This window comes from Agelaius phoeniceus, chromosome 1 (genome assembly GCF_051311805.1).
Source record: "Agelaius phoeniceus isolate bAgePho1 chromosome 1, bAgePho1.hap1, whole genome shotgun sequence".
NCBI classification, from domain to species: Eukaryota; Metazoa; Chordata; class Aves; order Passeriformes; family Icteridae; genus Agelaius; species Agelaius phoeniceus.
This window is the reverse complement of record NC_135265.1, coordinates 43837683-43862679: the sequence shown is the minus strand read 5'-3', so window position 1 is coordinate 43862679 and position 24997 is coordinate 43837683. Positions and strand designations below refer to the sequence as shown.

General features: G+C 40.8%; 1 protein-coding gene and 1 long non-coding RNA gene across 2 annotated transcripts in view; one reads left to right on the top strand and one right to left on the bottom strand.

Moving 5' to 3' along the window:
* Positions 1–2928, bottom strand: part of LOC143693983 (uncharacterized) — a 21662-nt gene extending 18734 nt beyond the window's left edge. Inside the window, exon 1 of the long non-coding RNA XR_013182155.1 lies at positions 1340–2928. This is a non-coding gene — a long non-coding RNA (uncharacterized LOC143693983). The remainder of the gene's footprint in view (positions 1–1339) is intronic.
* PIK3R4 (phosphoinositide-3-kinase regulatory subunit 4) lies at positions 2917–24997 on the top strand. Its single transcript, XM_054632010.2, has 20 exons — positions 2917–3049; positions 3211–3988; positions 5225–5358; positions 5530–6112; positions 7419–7553; positions 9419–9640; positions 11008–11181; positions 12323–12468; positions 13576–13779; positions 14576–14777; positions 16307–16506; positions 17449–17659; positions 18010–18175; positions 18625–18789; positions 19854–20065; positions 20349–20480; positions 21672–21772; positions 22802–22890; positions 23340–23448; positions 24386–24997. Exons 2-20 carry the CDS (start codon positions 3259–3261, stop codon positions 24554–24556), a joined length of 4086 nt encoding a protein of 1361 aa, XP_054487985.1. The 5' UTR covers positions 2917–3049; positions 3211–3258; the 3' UTR covers positions 24557–24997.

The window sequence follows — 24997 nt, the reverse complement described above, 5'->3', positions numbered from 1 at the left end:
AGTATTCTATAAACCATTTCTCTCACTCATTTAAGTCCCTGGGATCACTGCCATATTGCATGCAGTGCAGTCTTGCTAAATCAGCAGGACAGACTGTCACAAGATGTGATAGCACAGAATGGTGCTGCAGAATGTTTTAAATTGTACAGACATACTAATCATGGGTGATACACACAGATCCTGAATCCCTTTGCAAATTAGTAATTAAAAAAGCACCATTCCTAGAAAGTCAACTGACATATTAATGAACCATTTTGAGAGCAAAAAATTACCCAAAATGCTGGCATAGAGAATCATAAGAAATTAAAACCTTACAAACCCTTTTCAGTAAAATATACAAATTTGAGCATTTCAGAAGCTTTGTTCTTATTCCAAGATGCTTTAGATTGAAGATTCATTAAATCTTCTTTCTTCTTTCAAAGTAGTTTTGGTTTCACACAACATAAATATTTCCATAAGCCCTGGTCTGAGTAAATAGGGATAAATTCTTTGTACTGGGGCAAGAGCATTGGAGATCCATAGGACACACCACTGAGCCCAGGCAGTTTCCAGGCAATTTCCAGTCCTCATCCATGATTTAATGGAGACTTCTGATATGACAATGCTCTTTGCTTTTCTGTTTCTAAGCTCTGCTCTGCAGAAGCAGCAGAGTTCTGACATTTTCAAGAAATGATGAAAGGCATTGCATTTGCATAGATACCCAAGGATGTTTGCTTTAGAAGGGAAACAGATTTGGGAGACAAGGAAAATATGACAATATATTTGGAAACTTATATCATTTCTGTTAACTTCAGCGTGATCAACAGCTAAAACCTCTATTTTTGCTTCTTGTATATTTCTGAATAAATGCTGACCAAAGATGCCACAGTGAATTATAAGTTTTCCTTCCTATTTGTTTTTGATTTGGAGGAGCACCTAAAGAGTATATAACCTAGGAAGAAGAGGAGTTGAAAGGGGTGAGCATATACACAATTTGCTCTTTTTTTCCACTTTATTGCTCTGAGCCATAAATGCACCTCCTCCATTTGTTGTGGCCAGTTTAGCCAAACTTCAAATAAAGATCACAAAAACATTCTGTTGTATCTCTCTCAGCACCTGTGCCCACACACGCTGTACACCTGGCAGTATGTGGAGGCTGTCACCCTGACACAGGTGGCTGAAAAACTGGCTTGAAGCATGACTCCAGCCCATCACAATCGTGTGCACAGGCAAGAAATCTGCCTTAGCTCGGAGACAGCAGCTATGGCTCAGCTTGGAGCAAAGTCTGCCTTTGTAGCAGCAGCTACAAAGAGCCCTGGCTATGAAAAAGCCCTTCCCCACTTTTGGAAACAGAACCTACCTCCTATGATCAAAGGCTGGAGTGCACAGCTAAGGTGCAGGGGCTGACAGATGCAACTGAGAAAACCTTTCTGCTCTAAATCCATTTATGTTTTCCATTAGAGGGAGCAACACCTATGTAACTGTTTTGCAGGAAAGCCCATGGAGATTTTCTGATTACCCTTTTAGTAACTTATAATACAATCAACTACCAACTTAGCCAGACTTTTTAGCAGCCACTCAGTTGTCTCCTTAGACAGCTTTCTCCAGCCATATTATGCTCTAAAATGAGGCAATGAAGTTTTAGGTGATTAGGAAGGCTCATACCAGGATACTATTAGCATACAGTCTGTTTCAAAGTCAAAAAGGAAGCACAATAGTCACCACTCCACATTCCCTTCCCTACCCACTATGACAGTAGCCAAACAGTGCTGTTTACAGTGCTACAGCACAAAACCAACCTGCCAAGCTTCAGGCAGAGCAGAAAACTGAGTTATGTGCCTTCTCTTCCAAACTCCCCTGGCACTTGATGCCTGCCCTACCTGCCCTCCAGGTAAAGGTATTGTTAATGGAAGTTATGACCAGATCATGGGATTCCAAAGAGAAAAAATGGCATGACAGTTATGACCCTAGAAGGAACTGTGCCTAGGCACCAGTCTAACACCAGAAGGTCCCCTGCTTCTCACTCTCCTCACCGTGGTCCTAGTCCTAATCTAGCCCTTGGCCTGAATTAAGATTTCTGCCCTGGGACAGGATAACTCTCCAGGTGTCCATTACTGATGTGTGAGTCCTGCTGGCAAGAAACTCTCACTACGACAACCCAAACCACTTTGAAGACGGCACGATTAAGTGACCTCACACATGGCTGGTGGCAATCTTGTATTAAGGAAAGTTTTGAGTATACAGGCACTGGTCTGTGAGACCCAAACACCACATCTTTAGTAATGCATCATAAATAGCAAAGAAAGAACAAGGCAAAGGGAAAAGGTAAAGGAAGAATGAACAAACTCTGCCTTGGGCTTCTTCTTGCTCTCAAGCACTTTCAGATTAAACTGTGAGAAAGGCAATGATTTTGTTTGCCACAAAAAGCCTTTTTCCTCATACTTCAGATATACCACGCATTATCAGGACAGACCTAGAAGTGAAGCCACCTGAAAAAGCCTACAGGCACCCAGTGCTAAGGACCAGAAGGAAGCACGGCAACTCTTCTCCTGTTTGCTGAGAGAAGGAAATGACTGATGCTCCTGAGGCCCGTTCCACCAGCACCCCCATCTCCTACAGGCACCTTCCGACCCGCACTGCTTGAGCTGGCTCAGCACCAGGCTCGCAGGAGACGCTGCACCTCCACAGCTCTTCCTTAACACGGCTAAACAAATAGACGGAAACAACTTAGAGCTGGCCTGAACTCATCCCCCAAACGCTGCCGCCCTGGCCTCTTCCCATTGCAGAGCAAAAAAACCCAGAAAGAAATCCTTCCAGGGAACGGAGCCAGAGGGGGAGAAAAAGAAGTTCATCAGGAGGCCAGGCGGCGAGAGGAGCCGGCCGGCTGTCACCGCGCAGGCACCGCCGCGGACTCTCGGGGACAGCCGGGCGCCGCCGGCCGGGGCAGGATGTGAGCTCACGGCACCGCCCCTTCCCCGCCCGCCCGGCGGTGCCGGTTCCGCCGCCCCGAGTCCCGCCTCGCTCCCTCTTACCGCCTCCGGGGCCGGGGGTCCCGGCTCCGCCTGGGCCGGTGAGTGCTGCGGGGGGCCCGCGCCCCTGGGGCCGGCCCGGGCGGCCGGGCCTGGGCAGCGGCGGAGGCTGGGCCCGCTCGGGGCGGGGAGCGCGGCCCGCGGGCCCGGGCAGCGGGGCGAACCCGGGGCTGCGTGAGATCCGCGCTGTGTTTGTCCGCAGGCAGAGCCCCTGAGCCCTCCGGTGTCCGCGGCCGGAGGAGGTGCCGCCATGGGGAACCAGCTGGCTGGCATCGCCCCCTCGCAGATCCTCTCGGTGGACAGCTACTTCTCGGACATCCACGACTTCGAGTACGACAAGAGCCTGGGCAGCACCCGCTTCTTCAAGGTGGCCCGAGCCAAGCACCGCGAGGGGCTGGTGGTCGTGAAGGTGTTTGCCATTCAGGATCCCACCTTACCCCTGACGAGCTACAAGCAGGAGCTGGAGGAGCTGAAGATAAGGTTACACTCGGCACAGAACTGCCTCCCCTTCCAGAAAGCCACCCTGTCCGAGAAGGCCGCCATGCTTTTCAGACAGTACGTACGGGACAACCTTTATGACCGAATTAGTACCAGGCCGTTCCTGAACAACATCGAGAAAAGGTGGATCGCTTTCCAGATCCTCACCGCGGTGGACCAAGCGCACAAATCTGGAGTCCGCCACGGTGATATTAAAACAGAGAACATAATGGTGACCAGCTGGAACTGGGTTCTTCTAACTGACTTTGCCAGTTTTAAACCAACTTACCTTCCTGAAGACAATCCTGCTGACTTCAATTATTTCTTTGACACATCTCGGAGGAGAACGTGTTACATCGCTCCCGAGCGCTTTGTCGATGGCAGCATGTTTGCCACAGAGCTGGAAAACATGCGGGACCCTTCCACTCCTTTGGTAGACTTGGCAAATAGCAATCAGCGAACAAGAGGGGAGTTAAAACGTGCCATGGATATCTTTTCTGCAGGTACTTGGAGCTATCAGGTGTTGTTTCTGACTAATGCAGTGCAGAAGAACTTTACTGGGGGTTTTTGATTCCTTTTTTCTTTCCTTACAGCAGGCTCGGAGAGCTGCATGTTAAAAACTTGTGTATTTTAAGCATAAAGACCCAAACCTTTTCCATTCACAGAAAAGTACAAAGACAACATAGTAGGCTACGTAAGTTAAGTGTATCACTGTTATCTGAGGAGAGAAATCACAGACTATTCTGTTATGGCTCACCTATGCTCTTGGAAAGAGGTGGTTCTTCAAGGCACAGTCCATCATCTTCCATTGGCAGAGAAGCATGTGCCTCATGGGGCCTGAGAGGAGAAACCAGTCCGTGGCCCAGTTCTGGGGGGACTGACACAGCTTTCAGGGTAATTTGGCAGTACTGGCTCTAGAAGCCCCTTTTTTTATTTTCCCCACAGGCACAAAGTGGAAGCAAAGTCCTGTTATGGTCCCACTCACGAATACTAGTTAAGAGTTTGACTGTGGGAGACTGCCTTGAGTCTTGGCCTTATCTTAAAAATCATGAGTTTAGCCCTTTTTGGGGTTTTTTTCTCCCCGTAAAGTGATTGAAAATTAATTTGAAGGAAATGGTTACTTCATTTTACAAGTTGCTCTTATGGCCATACTTCCAGGACACTCCACAGATAAAGCAGACTATTGGGAGCAACCTGCAGGAGCATGTTCTTTGAAGAGAGACTTGTGTCATGTACACGATACTGGGGGTCTGGTTTTGGCAATCCTGTGTGAGTGAATATATGCTGTCCCCCAGCATCAGCTGTAGGAGCAGAAATTATTCCTTTACTTTCTGTAAAAGGGCTGCTTAATTTTGACCTACTACCCGACCCATGCTGACTTACCACTCTCTTCTTCCACATGATGGTGATGTGGGTTCCTTTTCTAGTGATGGATTTTCCAGCTGGCAGGTGGCTGAAGTCACTGCCTCATGTTTTCTAATTCAGCAAACTGCTCTGCTGTTGACATGCTTGAAATAAATTACTTGGAACAGATTTCAGGGATCAAGTATAAAAGCCAGGTTTTGGAGCTTGAGATGTTATCTCCTTTCCGCAAATTAATTTGGCAACTCATTTGCCTTATTTTTAATTGAGCAAAGACTTGTTTAGGGTTTGTTCTTGTCTGCATATAGAAAACAAAGTTATAGTGTCTGTTTATAATCTTCTGACGTCTTTGACTTCTTTTTTTCTTTCTGTCCCAGGTTGTGTAATAGCAGAGCTCTTCACAGAAGGTGTACCCTTGTTTGATTTATCTCAGCTTTTGGCGTACAGAAATGGCCTCTTTTCCCCTGACCAAGTCCTCAACAAAATTGAAGACCGCAGTATCAGAGAACTGGTAAGGATGGGCTACAGAATTAGAACCATCTGTGTGTTCTGTTTGTTTATTTCACCTACTTTGGTGACAAATTGCTTATTGTTTGGGTTTGGGTTTTAATGTTTTTATATTACAAATGTCTAAACCTCTGATCTTTCTCTCCCACTCCCTCCTACTTCTGTCTTTCTCAAGGTCACTCAGATGATCCATCGAGAGCCAGATAAACGTTTAGCAGCTGAAGATTATTTGAAGCAGCAACGTAACAATGCATTTCCTGAAATATTTTACACTTTCCTTCAGCCTTACATGGCCCAGTTTGCCAAGGAAACGTTTGTGTCAGCAGATGAGCGTATATTGGTCATACGTAAAGATCTGGACAACATCATTCATAATCTCTGTGGGCACGACCGCACAGAGAAGGCCGAGGGCGAGACAAAAGAGAATGGGCTGGTTATTCTAGTGTCTGTGATAACTTCCTGTTTACAGACTCTCAAGTACTGTGATTCAAAACTGGCTGCTTTGGAGCTGATTCTTCATTTAGCACCAAGATTAAGTGTAGAGATTCTTCTGGATCGTATTACTCCTTATCTGTTACATTTCAGCAACGACTCTGTGCCCAGGGTGAGGGCAGAATCTGTGAGGACACTAACTAAAGTTCTTGCTCTTGTCAAAGAGGTGCCACGCAATGATATTAACATTTACCCAGAATACATTCTGCCAGGCATTGCACACTTGGCCCAGGATGAAGCCACCATCGTCAGACTTGCATATGCTGGTAAGAGGACATCCAGTCAAAACTCTAAATCTTGAGCTTTTCTGTGTTCTCTTAACTGTTTCTGTCAGCAAAACTCGCCAGAAGTCTCAGAAGTGACTGCAGGTATGACACCTGTAGTCACATTTCATTAGCTCAGATTGTTTCCATAAAATGGCCTGATGGAACTGAATAAATAAGAAACTAACTTAAAGCATCAGTGTGTTGCTGGGCTGCAGACCTGTTTTCCAACAACATGCAATTTGATATGCAGGGGCTGAAATTAGATTACTTGCTCTGTAATAAACTGGCTTATACTGTAACAGATGTTTTCTTTAGATGTTATTCAGATGTGTGAGTTCTGCACAGTTCAGGAAGAAGCTTTGTAGTCATGCCCATGTTTGCTATTTACTCTGTGCCCTTACTCACTATGACTAGCACATTTTTATTAGATTTTGGGGTTTTTTTAGTTGAAAACGTCAGGTGATGTTTTTCTTTTGTTTACTAAGCAAACTGATAAAAATAATTATTGAAGACTTTGTACGCTTAATGAATAGAACCAATTGTTTGTGGTCACCATGATCAATTTAAATTTCAAATACATTAATATATTTAAAGGTAGTCTAACTGGGTTAATTTCTGTTACACTTTTGGAAGTGGTCAGACTGGTACTTAAGAGTATTTGGCCTGGGCTGTGGACAGGCTCCATTGGCACGTTGCTGTTGCTTTGGATGACACTCAGAACGGCTGCTTAAGTGGGACTTCTGCCTTGATGTTATTGTTCCTGTGCCAGCAGTGGCTGACCCATATAATGCAGCCTGAGTTGCTTCAGCAGCTTCCAAATGGTGCAGAACGGTGCCAAATCGTCTGGATAGATACCCTGACAAATGTTCTAAAAGTGGATTCCAGGGTACCAAGTTGTTATTTCCTAGGATAATGTCCTGGTGTGGTGGTTTGTTGTTATTTTGTCGCAGTCTACTATGTGACAATGTTAGTTAATTCAGGCTGTTTGGCCTTTACCTTCTATCAAATTGTTTAGTTGCTAATTGGGCTTGTTCTAGAAGAATTAAATTAGTCATTGTTACACCTAATATCATTAGGATTTTTCCACTTGTTTACATGACAAAAGTACTGTGTAATTTGATGTACTTTGGTAGCTTTGCTGGGAGTCAACAGAAGTGGGTTGACCAGAGCATCCTGTTTAATTTCAGTCCTGTTTGCCCGTTGTGACTGGTGTTGTCAGTGACTGTAATCTCTCTTCAGGGGGTCACCAGACTGATGTAAATTGGCAAAGTAGAACAATTCTTAACCAAAATGTTTTCCTTTGCAGAAAACATAGCACTATTGGCAGAAACAGCTCTGAGATTTCTGGAGTTAGTACAGCTGAAAAATCTGAATATGGAAAATGAACCAAATGGTGAAGAAATGGATGAAACATCTCACCCTAGTGATAACTATGACACAGGTAATGTCACTTTTTGCCTGCTTATAATAGCAAATGATGGGCCAAGGCTCCTAGGTAGCACTGAGCTATCTCATCTCTCAAAGCTTAGCCTTTCTATTAAATGGGAAGAATGTTTTGCCTTGACCGGTATCAAAGTGTGTGACAGCTTCCTGTGGAGACAGACACCTCTGCTCTGAATGTGGTGAGAGACAAAAAAGTACATAAATGAACATATTTTTCTTCTCCAGAGGTCCTCAAGGTATTTGACTGTGATGCTGGTTGCTTGGTTGCTTATCCAGCTTCACTTCCAGCTTATCTCATAAACAAGACAGCTGCAAAAACACGCCTGTGTTCCAAATACTGCTTCTGGAGTGGGAAGCAGCGTTAGCTTTGGAAAATCTGTCAAATTCTAGCATAGTCATTGCACTGAATTTTTCATTCTTCCTTTTCTGTCCCTGTGCTTCACAATTCTTGTCTGTTTGCCTGGTAAAACTAAATGTGTGGATGCCATTTGGCAGTGACATTACTGTAACATTGTATTATAACTAGTGTTGAATGAATTAAAATCCTAAGGATAGATTTTCTTAACCTTTCCCTTTGTAAAGACACATGGTAATAAGCGACCTATGTGTCATCTCCAGTGCCTTTTAGTGTTGCATGAATTCCCAGAAGAATGCTGGGCAAATCTAAGCTGGGAAGAGTTTGTGGTTAAAAACTGTCATTTCTCTTCTGGGCTAAGTAGAGCAATCTGTGACTAATCAGAGTTGGTAAACATCCTGCACATATTCCATTTGGGGAAAAGGCAATTATCTCTTAACTAGTTGCAGGATGATACTTTAAAATAAGACAGCAACAAATCTACTAAAACCAAATGTAAAAGATCCTCTTCAAATTCCTTCATGTAAGGTGGGGGTGCTCAGAATTGGTGAGAGAGAGAGGAAGCTCCATTGTTTGGGCTATGCTTCTAAGAATGCTGTCTCCTATCCCTTGAGATAGCTTGGAGATGAAGGAAGTAACACAAAGAAGAAAGAAGCTTGAGTAGTTCTGTTCTTTTCACCCTTTTTGAAACCAAGCATGAGAAATTTGAACCCAGGAGGCAGATATTTCATGTGGCTGATGGACAGGGTCACAATAGAAAGCAAATTAGCTGGACTTCTCACTGCAGGTGAATGATAATCACCCCTCAAAACTGGTGCAGCAGAAGCTGAAATTTTTGTGTTGCTCATTTGAGATCCTGCCTTGTAGTTTTCAATAATATGCAGTGCATTAACAATCTGTTATTTCCATTTAATAGAAATACTTGGTTTAATTGTGTCATGAAGTAGAAGCCATAGGCAAGGTCATCTTCAAATTTTTCATCAGTATTGTTAGATTAACTGCAGAAATTTAATGAAATTGGAAGCACTCACTTTTTGAAGTTGTACACTTCATGCTTAATGAAGTGAATCTATCTGCCTAAATAAAGACATAGTCTTGATCTGTTGTCAGTTCACAAATTTTGAAATTCATAGTCAAATAAACATATCAAACCAAAATTGCCTCAAAGCTGTGGTAACATTGCTGCTGACTCATTCTTATGCTTCTTCACATCTGCATATCATCTATACGTATAAAATGAGTGGAATGATCTACATGTTTAGTATAAATTGATCTGGGTAAAAATGTCTCACATTTCTCTACTCTTTGGCTTTGTCACCACCTCATGCTTAGCCTGAAGTCTTTGGTAAGCCCTTGTTGGAACTGTTGAGGTTCTGTTGCATTACAAATTTTACCGAGCCAGGTGTTGTTCAGGATGATCTGTCACTGTAACTCCTTTAGCAGCAGGTGGTACACATGCACATACTGTTTCTCCTCAGCCAAAATGCTCATCCTGTTGTCCCTTGCAGAATTGCAAGCCTTGCATGAAATGGTCCAGCAGAAAGTTGTGACTTTGCTAAGTGACCCAGAGAATATTGTGAAGCAGACACTGATGGAAAATGGAATAACACGTCTGTGTGTCTTTTTTGGACGTCAAAAAGCCAACGATGTTCTTCTGTCTCATATGATCACTTTCTTAAATGACAAGAATGACTGGCATCTTCGAGGAGCTTTCTTTGACAGCATTGTTGGTAAGTGTTTGGTTTCGGCCATACAGAGTGGAAAGAAAATAAATAAATTAACAGTTACCAGGATATGAAGAAATAAGTCATATAAAACTCCTTTCTTATAAAGATTTCTAGAATTTATAAGAAAATACTTTTTCTGAATTATTGGGAGGAAATGTTTCATTAGGGAATGAAGATGAAACAATGTAGATACAAATGTATACTGCTTTTAGTCCAAATATTTAATGCAAATACAACTGAGGCATTTAAATCTAGGGTAGATTAACATTAAAAAAATTGGAATTAAAATGGTTTTTTCTTCTTTGAGTCTCTCCTATAGCCACTAACTTAAAAAGCTAAATTATGGCAAGTGATTACTAGGATTTCTGCAAGATCTATAATAGATGCATCACTTCACATATGCACATGGTCCCATTCACTTCAGTAGATCCGTTCATATGATGAAAACTAGGCATTGGTATATGCTGAAGTTCTAACTGGAAAGGTTTTTTTAGTGGCTTAAAACATCACCTAAAGATTCTTGTTACTTCAGATTACTTCATAACAATTTAAAAAATCTTACCAATAATGACATCGGCTGTTAAGTATATCCAATGCTCCATGTATGTTGGAAATCCGCATGACCATTGCTTAGAGTCAGTGCTGGATTTGTGGGTCAAGAAAACTTTCCCAAGTGCAGTTCCTGAGAGCAAAAATGGTACTTCAGGTGCATGGCAGGAAAAAACAATCATGATCAAACTTTCAGTGGGGCCAGTATGGTAGCTGCACATTCCATTGTAACTGGAAGCCACAAAATTCTGTGCTGGCAAACTGCCAAGAAGTGATATTGATAACTTATCAGAAATTGTTTAGAAGGAGCAATGGAACAGCCAAAGCACAGGTCCGAGTGTCCTGCCTTCTTGCAAAAAACATAGAGACATGTGAGGCAATTAAAAGTGAAGACATGTAACCTATGTTTTTAACTCCTTTCCCAGTGTCCATTCACAACATCCACAGAAGAATTCAGATTAAGTTCCAAAGTTATGTTTTTATTTTACTTCAGGCATTTGCACATCTTTAGAACTGAGCTCTCTAACTGGTATTTAAGTGCAGGCACTGCTGCCTGTGGCTGTGAGCAGATGCCCATTCTGTAGCAATGGCACTGAGAGTATTTCTCTTTCTAGTGCTGTTTCTCTCTCCTTCCTCCTTTCCTTTTAGCAAAAGATTGCAATGTCCAACATTAAGACATGAACAAGTATATGGATTATTACCTTATTATATTAGAAGCAATAAAGTTATTTTATGTTTACTCTCAATTCTGATGGGAAGACATAGAGTTTTCTGAGGTTTATCAGTTTGCTTTGGATTTTTATGCTGTTTTTATGTTTCAGGTGTTGCTGCTTATGTTGGCTGGCAAAGCTCATCAATTCTCAAACCTCTGCTTCAGCAAGGTCTCAGTGATGCTGAAGAATTTGTCATTTATAAAGCCCTCAATGCTCTTACTTGTATGTGCCAGCTGGGGCTCTTGCAAAAGCCCCATATTTATGAGTTTGCTTGTGATATAGGTAAGTTTGAATACTGGAGAATACTCTGTTTTCCTAGTAAAGAAATTTTAATTCTACATAAAGCTCCACTGTCGGGTTAGCTGTCCAGAATACAAACCTGTAGTTCTGTTTTAGAATCTAAACAAAATTGTGGTATGGACCTACTGCTAGTTGAACCATGTTAGTGCTCAGGACTCTAAAATAATAGTTTTGGTGGAACAAATTGGATGCATTCTGCCAGATTTTATATAGGGCAGCAGCAAAAAACATTCACTCCAAAAACTTTCTGCCTTAAGATCTTTCCTTGATCTGCATGGCAACCTGCTGTAAAGAAAAAGTCCAGGATGCTTCTGGTAGTCCATCAGGCACATCGTTTTCAAACATTTATGCATTGGCCTTTGGAGATGAGAGAATTCAGACAATCATGATCCTTTCTTATTCTAACACCATAAAAACCCATTAACTCAATACATCCTTGGTTGCAGAGTTGGTCTCTCTTTTCCGATCAGGCTTATCAATTTAATTTAGATGTGCCCAAGATTTAACAGCTATTTATAACAAAAAAATACCAAATGATCTTTTGAGATGTAGTCTGCTGCTTCTTAATGTTATGGTTTTACAAATGCACTCAGAATTTGCAGCAGATGATCTGTGATTGCATCTCATGACTAGATACAGTGCCTCGACAACAACTTCTTAAAGCCCACATAATTAGGGGGACTTCTGGGCCTCATAATTTCATAATATAAGTAGCGACTCTTCAAGGAAGAGAGGGAAAGCAGGAAGGAATAAAGTATTTACTTAAAAAGAAAAAAATCTATCACCGGTTTTAGGATTCACTGTAATTGTTAAAATGTGGTTGAGATTTATTTTTGGATTAGTCTCCCTTGCAAATCTGTCGTTGACAATTAGGGATTGAAATGAGCAAATAAGGAAAATATGCTTTTTGGCAAGAGCAAGGAAATTGAGCAGCATGACTACAGTGAAATCCATGAAATAATTTCCTCTGTATGAATGTTTTAACCTTGTTGCTCTGGAAGAGAGAAGGCTCAGTTTGGGAGTAATTCTGTTAGAAGGAAATTACATCACAGGCTGCCATATGCAGGATGATTTCCTCTCTCCTATATGAATGATATATTTTAACAGCCTGTTTTTCTTTCAGCACCATTCCTGTGTCACCCTAATCTGTGGATATGTTATGGTGCAGTTGGATTTATCACTGTGGTGGCACAGTATTTGAATATTGCTGATGTCTATTGCAAGCTAATGCCATACCTCCATCCTTTTATCACACAACCAATAATACAGGTAATACTTCAAATAATATTAGTGGGAATGTCTGGACTAGCCATGATCCATAAGTTTGTTTTGGCCATGGCTATACAGACCATATGTACTTTTTTCAATTGAGATTACAGGCAATTATAGATTTTTTGATTTCTGCTATAAATCTCTGGCAGATTTATAGAATGGCCATTGCTTTCCATGTTTTAAAGACTGTTGTCTCAAACTTGTTGCAAAATGCAAAACATTTTACAAGGCCTAAATCATCAGGTATGTTTTTAGTTCAAGCCTTTTTGCCCTGTTTATAGTCAAACTCTTACAATACTGTGCTAGTTTATAGGAGTCTAAAAAGGATGGAAAGTTGGCTGTGAAACAAGTTGGTTTATGTTCTGTGCTTTCATCTACAAGACCAGTCTGTTAATTAGTGATTACCGTGCTTGTGATTTCACCAGAACCACTCCTGTGTTTCAGTGCTTTGCCAGGGGTCAGGGCACAACTCAGCATGAATTAATTAAGTCATTTACTATTAGTGCATGTCCAGGAATGACCTACATGATGCTGGTAATATGATCATATAGGCATCTTTGCATACAGCTTCAGGACCCGTAGACTGCACCTCTCAGGTGTTTTAATAGATAAAGAAGAAATAATTGCAGCACATACATTGAGAAATGTATCCTGTGTTTAACATTTTGTGGAAAACCTTGCAGATGGGAAATTCACTATAATAACATTTTTCTGTGTTTACATGTCCTTTGTGCTGTGTTTTAGGCATTGATTGGTAAATTTGTCTTGTTCACTTCCTGTGCCATATTAGTATCTAAATCTTTTCTTCTTCATTTTAGTATATAAATCTTTTCTCTGGTATGCAACACTATATTTATCGAGTAGTGGGTAACATGAAGTTGGATTGTAATATTAAGTCTTCATTCTGGACTCATTTTGAAGTTGTTTTTCATGTAGACAGCCAGCTATGAGAAGTACTTGATAGGAAAGAGGGGAAGAGAATGGAGAAAGTCTGACATGACCAACACAGATCTTATTTTCAAGAAAGGAGACAATTGTTGGTCTAGATGATTTGTACAGGTTATGTGGATATTATCATGTTGATTGATCTGTTTTGAATTGCAGGTAGACAAAGAAATAGTCCTGTTAAGTGTCCTTAAGGAGCCTGTCAGCCGTTCCATATTTGATTATGTCTTAAGATCAAAGGATATCACGAGCCTCTTCCGACACCTGCACTTGCGTCAGATGAAGAGAACTGGAGCTCTCTCTGAGTGCCCACCCCCAGAGGACCCTGCCATTGCACAGCTCTTGAAGAAGCTTCTTTCACAAGTAATTGGGTTTTATTTGTACTTTAAAAGTCAGGCTTGAGACTCTTGGGCTCTGTACACCTCTGCAAGCCCTGACCTTGCAGTTCTTCTGTGAAGGACTCCCAGTCTGAGGTTCTGATCCCCCAAGCCATTAACTTCATTGATTTCAGTATATGCTTGTGGGACAAGTTGTTCAGAGCTTAAAGATGTTTAAAAGATCTGCCAGATGCAGAGACATACAAATACCACCTAAGTCTTTGAAAAATGGCTGTAAGTCTCAAACATCTGATGCATCCTTGATGTGGCAGCTTTACAGAGCATTGCTGGATTAAGTGCATTGTGCTGGATAAAGGAGTATGTATTTGTCAAAGTGCTAGACGTGTGCCAAAAGGAAATGGAGCTGGAAAGTCTTGAGGGTTATGTGTGAAGAGGGGAACATAAAGAATCACCCACCCAAAGTAGTGAGAACTGGGAAGAAAAAGGACTGTAGCTGTGTGGGGTTTTTCCCCCATGGCATGTGGGCTGTAAGCACGGTCTAGGTGGCAGCTAAGCAGATTGCATCAGAGAGTGATCCAGCAATAAATTCTGTTCTGCCCTTTCATTTTTCCTTGCCCCATTCCTTAGGAGGAAAGATGTTCTTACACTGCAGTAGCTTACCTTATGTTTTTTATGAGCAATGGACCAATGCTTTGAATTCTGGGAATGTGTTCTTCTGCACTTCTGAGCCAGTCATTAATTTTACTGCTTCTTAACTCTTCATGCCTTGATGCATGTTATTGTTAAGAGAGAGTAATATTACCTTTTCTTTTATTCTGTAGGGGATGACTGAGGAGGAAGAAGACAAACTGTTAGCACTGAAGGACTTTATGTTAAAATCCAATAAAGCTAAAGCCAATATTGTGGATCAGAGCCACCTGCATGATAATGGTCACAAAGGGGTGATTGACTTGTCAGCTCTGGGAATAACTGGAAGACAAGTGGATCTTGTTAAAACAAAGCAGGATTCTGATGACAAACGGGGTTAGTATATTTTGTGATCTATATAGTTGAAGTATAGCCTTCCTTTCAGGGTGTTCTCTGTAAATCAGGCTACATGACTATCACCATCCTCACTGAGTTTGCAATAGGAAAATTACTGCTTCTGTTTGAAATGTGAGGTGATTAAATATTCTCTGATCATTGAAAAGTGGGGATTATTTTTTCCCCTGAGAATATTTTAAATTATTTTGACTGCATGTGCAGTTGTTCAGCTGATTGTGACAAACAGGACTCTAGTGACTCATGGCAACAGTGTAAATGTTGGAGGCTGCATGTCTGCTCTCTCTCCTCTCAACAAGGGCTAAGCTTTTTAACTGTGAAATTCCTGGGTGTTTTCTTGAGGTAGCCTGAAGAAAACCAAAAACTCCTCAGGCTGGCACTGAGGAGTTCCCAGCTGTTGCTCACCCAAGTACATGTGTTTTGGCCCTAGGGTTCTTCAGCTTCTCATCTACTCCCATTTTACTTTTTTTACCTGCTCTTCTTTCAGCTCAAAAAACCTCTTACATTTCCTTGTTCAGATATGAAAACCACTCGCTGCTAACTATTCCAGTTCTCTGTATCCTCAAAATTTTCATTTACCAGACAGTTTGAGCTTCCTCTTTACTCTCTCAAGCTTGTAATTCCCTCCTCTATTACATCACTGGTAGGTTCTGTGTTTTTACATATAGAAATACAGAAATATCTGTAAAACCTATAGCTATTAACATCCTTTTTCCAGAATTAGGGTGTTTTGCATATAATTTTAAAGGAAAGTACAGAAGTGTAGGATTTTTCTTTTTTTTTTTGCATCCTTGAATTAGGAGTCAACATGATTTAAAACTTAGTGTATATGAAGTCTATACGTGAAGTAATTTGTTTCACCCAAAGCTGTTACCCTTAAAGTCTTTATGCCTTTAACTTTTCTTCACTGTCTTTGTCCAAATTTAATTTGTTCCATGGGTTTTTTTTTTCTGTCTATATTTTACAGTTCTAAGTGACTCTAAAGGAATTCTGGAAATAAATAAATTTCCTATTTAGAGACATAATGTACTTGAATCTACAGGTGATGTTGCAATTATGATGGGAACTGATTGTATTTAACACCAACAATGATTTGTGTACTGTGCTGTTACAAATTTTTTCTTGATGCCCCTGCTCATTGCAGGGTGGTTGGACTAAATGATCCATGATTCTCTAAGAAAAATTGTCATATGGTGGAGTCTAATCCTGCAGCCTTCTAGATGTAAGCTTTCCCTCTGGTGAAGTGATCTATTACATGAGTCAGCTACATGATCCAGAGGATGTGAACACATGAGGCAGGTGCTTTGTTTGGTTTCCCTTAAAAATGCTGTCAGCTGATCTCCACAACATAGCAGTAGGGATCTGGCCTGTAAACATTAGATTTCCATGTAGTCCCAAAGTAATGACAATCCTGAGTGAATGTTGTCATGGTAATGTTGGGGGTGTTTTGTTTTTTCTTCTCCCACCTCCTCCTTCCCTTCCCTTCCTCCCTCCCTCCTAACTACTTACAGCTAGAAAGCATGTAAAGCAAGATTCAAATGTAAATGAAGAATGGAAAAGCATGTTTGGGTCCCTGGAACCCACAAACATCTCCCAGCCAATATCCAAAGGACATGGGCAAACTACTGATCCTGAAGCCATCCAAGCTGGGAAGCCACTTCGTTCAGAGTCCTCAGCTGGCATTTGTGCCACTTTGTCATCCTCTCCACAGGTATACCTGAAAAATACTCTGTTTGCATCCTACCTAAAATGATAAATTGTTTTTAAGTCAGGTGACACTATAGGGATGTGATGTTCTTGTTTTGTTTGGAGGTTATTTGACACTGGCCATGCTATTGGCTGGTGTCTTCTTCAGCAGAGTTGCTGACTTTGAAGCTTTAATTTTTAAAATAGGAACTGAGAGAGGACTGAAATAAGTTTAGTCCCTTGAGCTTCACTAACAAATAGATGCTTTGCAGAGAGAGATGGGGCTTTGTGGATTAGACAATTATTATGTAAACTTCTTTAGGGAAGACTTTTCCTCAATTTTAATGCCCTGATACATGTTGTGAGGAAGAGATATCATGGTTTTAACTTGGAAATCACAGTATCATTTAGACATCCTGTACCTGTAATACTTAGTACTGGCTGGAGGAGGATAGGCTGGGAGCTCTGTGGGCCATGGAGGCATGTCTTGACACTGAACACTCTTTTCTGTTTGGCTTTTAGTTGGAGATTAGCTTCTGCTAGCTTTAAATGTGTCTACCCTGAACTATAAGGGAAACACTTCACACTTTGGTTTTTAAAGCCCAACATAAAAAAATTTGAGAGCTACCCTTTAATTTTGTCAGTCTTGGGACCAATAACTGCCTCTGTAATAATCACATTAATAGGTGTGTACAGCACATTATAGTTTCTTTAGACAGAATATAGAACAGAGTAGGCAAACAGGATAGAATAAGAGAATGTTAATCTTTTACATAAACAATAATTTTCACTATTTTTATTGTCTTCATGCAAGCATTTTTTAAAATGCTATTTTACTGCTAATTGATTCAATAAAAAAAGATTTTTGCTATTTTTATTCACTGTGTGTGACACAGAAATCTCGTGAGGGGGATTTATCTGTGTGTAGAATGTAAGGCATATATTTTTAAGGGCTGATTTCCTACAGGCATCTGATGGAGCAGTTGTCCAGCCCAGGAAACCAACCCTGCAGGCTCTGAGCAGCACGATGTCCCCATCTGCACACCAGCTGCGCATCACCACCTGCAAAACTGAGCTGCAGCAGCTGATCCAGCAGAAGAGAGAGCAGTGTAATGCAGAGAGACTTGCCAAACAGATGATGGAGAATGCTGAGTGGGAGAGCAAGCCCCCACCTCCAGGTACATCACTGGCCACTGAGGTTATTAGATAAAAAATTATATGTATGTATGTATGTATGTATATAATTTGAGTCAAGATATCATCCTTTCATGGAAAAATGCAAAGAATGAGGAAAAGAAGAAATTCTTAGTTTAGGAAATGTGTTTACTGTGCAGAGCACCTATGACTAGTGTCTAATTTAGAACTGAGCAAGTAGGCTTTTGGCTTTAATATTTAAAATGCCTTAACACTGTTTTCAGTGCTGTCTGTGCTTTGCAGTTGTAAGGAGTATCCTGATATAGCTGTTAGTGGGTGGATCTAGGGGGACTTGCATGTTCCTGATTAGGTTGTGGTTTTGTTTTCCCTGTAGGATGGCGTCCCAAAGGGTTGTTGGTAGCTCACCTTCATGAACACAAGTCTGCCGTGAATCGCATTCGGGTCTCTGATGAACACTCCATTTTTGCCACTTGCTCAAATGATGGCACAGTGAAGGTCTGGAACAGCCAAAAAATGGAAGGAAAAACCACTACAACCAGGTAGCTTAAAAACCTGTGATAGTTGGGTCTGCAATTTTAGAGTGAAAAATAAAGTAGAGCAGGGAGCAAAATACTAATCACTTTTGGGTGTACTGGAAATATCAATGAAGAGATATATTAGTGTTCCTCTTGGCTTGCATCTATAATATTAGATTGCTGTTTCAGTTAGTTAATAAAAGAAAAAAATGCAAAGGGACTGCTTTGTAGCCATAATAATTACAGGCTTTTTGATTTCATTTCTGTACATATATAAATATATTCTGCTGTTGTTTAAAGCCAGCACTGGATTTTTTGCTTTCTCATTTTGGAACAGCTAGAAAATGTTATTTTCAGACCTTTCTCAAGAGCCATTGGTTTTAAGTTGGTGTTTAAGAGAAGTAATTTTTTTTTTAAGTGCCACCAAAAATAACCTCTTTTTCTCTCCCCCTATTTGTCTCTGTACTGTTTAGATCAATTTTAACATACTCTCGGATTGGAGGACATGTAAAGACACTTACATTTTGCCAAGGTTCACATTACTTGGCTATAGCTTCAGATAATGGTGCCATCCAGCTTCTTGGTATTGAATCCTCAAAGCTCCCTAAATCTCCAAAAATTCATCCAATACAAAGCAGGTATGTACTTCAAGCAATTAAATCTCATCACACACAGAGCTCAAGCTGTTACTATATTCCTCAGATAAGGTCCTTAAATTTGCTCTAGGCTTCCTGCTGGCTGAGCCCAGAGTGTACAGGAAGGCTGTAATCCATGTTCTTATCCTGCTTCATGAAGAAGGGTTGAAAGGCAACTCTGCAGAGCTGACCATTCTTAGTTATAGGATATTTGTACTTCCTGCATCACTGAACACATTATGAGCTTGAAACAGCCATACAGAATAGTTCTCTGATGTTTTAATTATATACTGGGATTGGTTAGTTCCTTTGTTACAATCTTAATACTTACAAAGTGATTTTGAAAGTTCTTTTGCAGGTCATTAGACATACAGCATGTGATGTTGCTTAAGACCTGCAGTTTTTCCTCTTGGGCCCTTAATGTGATAAGTTGGTCGAGATATGGGTAATGGGATAGTATGTAGGGGAGTCTTTGGGCCTGATTTAGCTCTTTCTTACCTCCATATGAGCAGTGTTTGAATGTTTGGCACTGAAGCTACAGCTTGATCTTCCAGTTTGAGTGAGAGGTATGTCCAGGCCTCAGAAAGGACTCACAGTACTGCTGGTGGGGTCTCACAAGTGTGGAGCAAAGAGAGGGAGAATCACCTCCCACAACCAGCTGCCCACACTTTTGATTCTTCTGTTGTGGGTGGCTTTTTTGGCTCTGAGCAGACATTGCTGCATCATGCTAAGCTTCTCATCAGCCAACACTCCAAGTCTTTCTGCTCAGGGCTGCTCTCAGTATATTTTCAACCCAGCCTGTATTTGTGCTTGGGATTGCCCCGACCCAGGGCACAGAGCTGTGTTTATGTTTGCAAAGGGCTGCTGACAGCCTTGCAGGTCCTATCAGCAGAGAGATTTGAGAGAGCATAAGCATCCATTGTACTGAATTCAGAAAGCTGTTTCTGGCAGATGCCTTGAGAAGTGACACAAAGAGGAAAAAGCTGCTCAGCATAAGCTGTGGGAAGGAGTCTTAAACTTGGAGGGAGTCTTACCTGTGCCTAAATTAGTTTATTATTTTAACCCAGGTCGTTAGATCTGAAGGATGATGGCTGTGTGGTAGACATTCATCACTTCAATTCAGGAGCCCAGTCAGTTCTGGCTTATGGAACAGTTAATGGATCTCTGGTTGGATGGGATTTGCGATCCAGCAGCAATGCTTGGACACTAAAGCACGATTTGAAGTTAGGCCTCATAACTTCATTTGCTGTGGACATACACCAGTGCTGGCTGTGTATTGGTAAGCCTGTATTTCTTATTAGTTCCCCTTTCTTCCCTGCCCCCCTCTTCCTTATGGTTTTCTCTTACAGTAGCTACAGCTCAAGCTTTTGCTTGATCTGATTTTACTAGTGTATGCTCTTCTCAAACAAGAGGAGAGAAATATCTTCTCGTCTATTTTTGAGAAGCATTCTGCCTGCTAAGAACTTGAGGCTGAAGGCCATCTCCCTCGGAACATAGCACAAAGATAGGGACAAAAAGTCATGTATTTATCCCTCTGACTAAGGGGAGCTTTTTCTCACCAGGAACGAGCAATGGTACCATGGCATGCTGGGACATGAGGTTTCAGTTACCTATCTCCAGCCACTCTCATCCTTCCAAGGCCCGAATCAGACGCCTGCTCATGCATCCTGTCTATCAGTCCTGGGTAATAGCAGGTAAAAGATGTCTTAAACTTACCTCACAGTTGCCAGAGATTGTGATTAAAGCAGCTTTTTTTTCAGCTTCTGCTTCAAGCCCTGGTGGAGAGTTGAAAAGAAGAAAAGTAGGGTTTAGCCATTGTCAAAATGACAGCGTTTACAATTCTCATGAGGAGCCCTCCCTGTGTGCTGTCCACCCCATCCCTTTTTAAGGACAGAATGTTAGAAAAGATTAAATTCAAAGCCATGACATACATTGAAGATGATGGAAAATCTGCTACCGCCTTCTATAGAGCAGAGATTGAATTCCAATTCCCCTTTCAACCTAAGCCAGCTGGGTCATGGGTTAGAACTTTTGGAAATCTCCAAGATTCCTCATCTGATACACTTACAGCTGCTTCATCCTCACTGCATGTGGCACTGTCATAGACTTTTATATGTTTGTGTCAGGAACACATTCTGAAATGGACAAATACCTTAAACTAATCCTAAATAACAAAATTTATCAAGTTGCGGTAAAACAAGAGTAAGTTGAATTTCACATTTTACTTGCTTTAAGGCTTCACTTCCTATTCTGAGTTATTAACCACCCTGGGAGATAAAACAAACTCCTTGAAAGAACATACAAATAAAGCAAGTTTCACTGTGCTTTCCAGTTTGTTTCCTCCCTGTGAGAGACTAAAGGAATGACAGAGTTCGTAATTTTGGATTATTATTTAAAAGTCCTTGCCTGCTAGGTTGCTGCCAGGCTTGTAAGCAATCCCTTGAACAGAATTCTTTACCTGTCCACATGAGTGTGGAAGTTCATTGTAGCTACTGAACTCTGTAACTTTGGGTTGTTTTCTTACATGCATAGGAGTGTTCTCCAAAGTGTCCCTGAAGACTATGCTGAACAAACCACATATCCTTCTCAAAGAACGCTGAGAAGTTATCTAGGTTTTATAAAACTGAGGGTTTTATACATTTCTAAAAGGGTTGGGAATTAAAGCAGGTTTCCTCTAAACGCTTGTAAATCAGGCACTTTTAATTATAGTGAAGCTGCTTTCAAGCAGTAAAACCAAAGTACTAAAGCAAGACTAACACAAATGCTGCAGGGAGCAAACAGACAGTGTCTCTGTGTCATACCCTCTATATGATGTCAGTAGAGCAAACAGCAAGAGCCAACCAATCTGTTTTGTACTTTTTGCACTGGCTTTATCTTTCCTGCAGCTGTTCAAGGCAACAATGAAGTCTCCATGTGGGATATGGAAACTGGTGATCGACGCTTCACTCTGTGGGCCAGCAGTGCGCCACCTCTTTCAGAACTGCAGGTCTGGTCTCTTTTTTTTCCAGTTTCTGTTGTGTAGCCAGGGTTAGAGCAAGCAACCTTAGACTGATGCTGTGCATCAGTTCAGAACTTGCCCTGGGATTCATTTTGGCACCATAACTGTTTTACTTGTCATAACTGTTTTAAATGCCCTTTGTAAAACAGCAGTGTAACCTAAATCTTCATTGGCACTTTCCACTGTCTATGGAATGTACTTGTAGCACTCACTTCTTATGCCCAGCCATGTTCTTAGAAAACCAGTGAGCTTGTAAAGATTATGAAAAAGCCAAAATTCATGGTGTGGTATCTTGTACTTATTTTTGCTTGCTGTTCCTGGGGCTATGCATACTTCTGTAAACATCTGCTCTTTTACACATTCTTTCTGTAATATAATACCACTACTACACTTAACTGCTAGTTTAAAGCATGAAGTGGTTCTTCTTCAAGGACTTAATTGGAAAAGGAGCAATCTGGAATATGGTTCACAAATCCATAGACAAAAATTACCACAGCTGCTTCTATAAATGTTGTAAATGCCTATCTGGAATCTACTTAAACCTAAATCTACTTAAACCTTAAATCCTTTTGTATGTGCCAAAAGGATTGCAGGTTGAGTTAATTTCAGTCCTGCCCTTTTTTACACAGGGAGCTCCATGATCTAAGATAGTTTTCTGTTGTATATCTGTCCCATAATGCCTTCATAGCCTAAAAATTTAAGCATCCATGTGCTTTTCAGTAGGATTTGCCTTCCTGATTCTTTTAAAAATAATCTCTCATCATTGAGAATGTAATTTCCAAGATTAAAAAAAAAATATGATTACTGAGGGTTAATTCTGTTGTATTGCTCTGTAAACTGTAAGGGAGCAATTTACATTAATATATTAAGATGTGGCCTACTAAAGTGACTTGGCATTTGCCAGAAAGATTTGGAAACTGGGTGGATGAATGTGGCAAGGAATGCATTCCCTTTCTGAAGCATCATGTAACAGCTATTGCTGATAAGTTATTTTTATATATGCCTTTTTCCTGCTAGCCTTCTCCTCACAGCATCCATGGAATATACTGTAGTCCAGCTTCTGGTAATCCCATATTACTGACAGCAGGCTCAGACATGAAAATAAGGTAATCAAACTAAACAACTTCCTTGTTTGTCACCCTCCCCTCCACCCCTGCTGGTGTACTAAATTTTGCCAAGTGTTGCTTTAGTAATCTCTAAGAGTCCAAAACAATAACACTGAACATGTGTTCATTAGTAAACACCAGTGAGCTGAGGAAATTGTTCTCAGCAAAAGGACTGCAGAACTTGGTGCTTCTCTGAAACATAATGTGTACTCTGAAACACAGTGGGTATCCTTCTGTAAAATTCTTCATGGGTTTCAAACCAAAAATAACTCATGTGTGAGCTTGATATGAGCGTAAATTTATCTGCATTACTCCCTCCCACTAAGTGTAGAAAGCAGATAGCATTTGAGCCCACTCATTTTCATCATAAGAGCAAGACCACTTTCAAGCAGCTGTTTTAAGCTGATAGAATTGAACATCTCACCTTGATTTTATTTCTTCATGTTTAGGTTTTGGGATCTAGCCTACCCTGAGAGATCATATGTTGTTGCTGGAAGTTCTAATTGCCCATCTGTTTCCTACTACAGGAAGATAATTGAGGGCACGGAGGTGGTTCAGGTATTTTGCTTTGTTTGATAGACACCTATTCTGCTTCCCTTTGGATGGCCCTATGGATTGTACTCTTTGCATGATGTCTTCAATCAGAACTCACTCACTCACGTTTTGTGGATGGTCTCAGCATTGCATGTTTTGGGCAGTTGGGAAGAAGTTACTTTAAAAGAAGTACATAATTTGTTTTTGACAGAATTGGGCTCAACAAATACTACTTACATGCAGAAGCCAGAGTCATATGTTCCTTTTGGGATATTGAAATTTAGACTTCTAACACTTTTGGCTTTGATCAGTGTTTGGAATGTCTTTTGGGTAGGACCTTAGCATGTGAGATGTACTGGCACCAGGATAATACAGTAGCTGCATGCTGAAGTTTTTGTTACATCCTTCTGAGTGACTTTGGGAACTGGCAGTGTTCCTAGTTGTTAAATAGCACAATGGTTTGATTCAGTTCAACAAATTGAGTGCTACTTCAAAGGTGACTAAAACAAGTCAGTAGGGGTCTACCCAATGCACTGTTTTTCAGTGTTTCTTCTCAAACTTCTAAATTACGTTCATGCTATTGAAGCAGTCTTTATAAAAGCTTTGGGAAGCCAAGATGTATGTGTTCCTATAACTTTTTTCCCCTTATTGGAATATAAAATCTTAGTGTCATTGAAATAAATACGAGAAAAACCTCCACTGTTTACCTAATCAAAGAGCTATAGTGTCAGTTCAGATTAAGACTTAGACTGTGTATGATGAAAAGATATGAACCAAGGAGTAATCCTGAGAAAACTGTCAAAGGGAGTGAGGTGGTATGTTTGGACATTTTTGTTTGATTGGCTTTTTGGTGGAAGAGGTTTTGTGGTCTTCTTAGACCCACAACCTAATATGGATGACAGTTTCTCTTTGCAAATGCTCACCCTTCTGTAAATAGTATTTCTCACTTTGTTTTTTACAGGAAATTCAGAACAAGCAAAAGATGGGGCCCAGTGATGAGACCCCTCGGAAGGGTCCAGAGTCTCTCCCAGTCGGGCATCACGATATTATCACCGATATCGCGACTTTCCAGACCACACAAGGGTTTATAGTAACTGCGTCAAGGGATGGGATCGTTAAAGTGTGGAAATAAAAATTGTACTAATATATAGTATGTAAATATTTGTAATAAAGAAATAGTGTTATAATGAAGTTTTCAAGGACTGATTCCAGTTAATGGAATGGACTGGACTTTAAAAACTATAAAAGCAACGATAAAATCAGTTACCTGTATCCTACCACCCTGTTGGCATTTCCTAATCACTTCTTATATTAAAGCTTTTTGGTATCCATAGCATTTCCTTGAAATAGCAGGGAATCTATGAAGTCACTTAGCTTGGTTTTGACTACACTGTTCTTCAAGAACCTTTCAGAAAATTATTTCAGGATGTCCCACATGACACATTCTAAATATGCATAAAGCAAAGAGCTGGTGTCTAACTGCTCCTGTGTTGAATCTGAGAAATGAAATAAGAACCAGTGCACTGATGTCCCTGTACATTCTAATAACTATAATAAAGTCCACTTGAGCTTC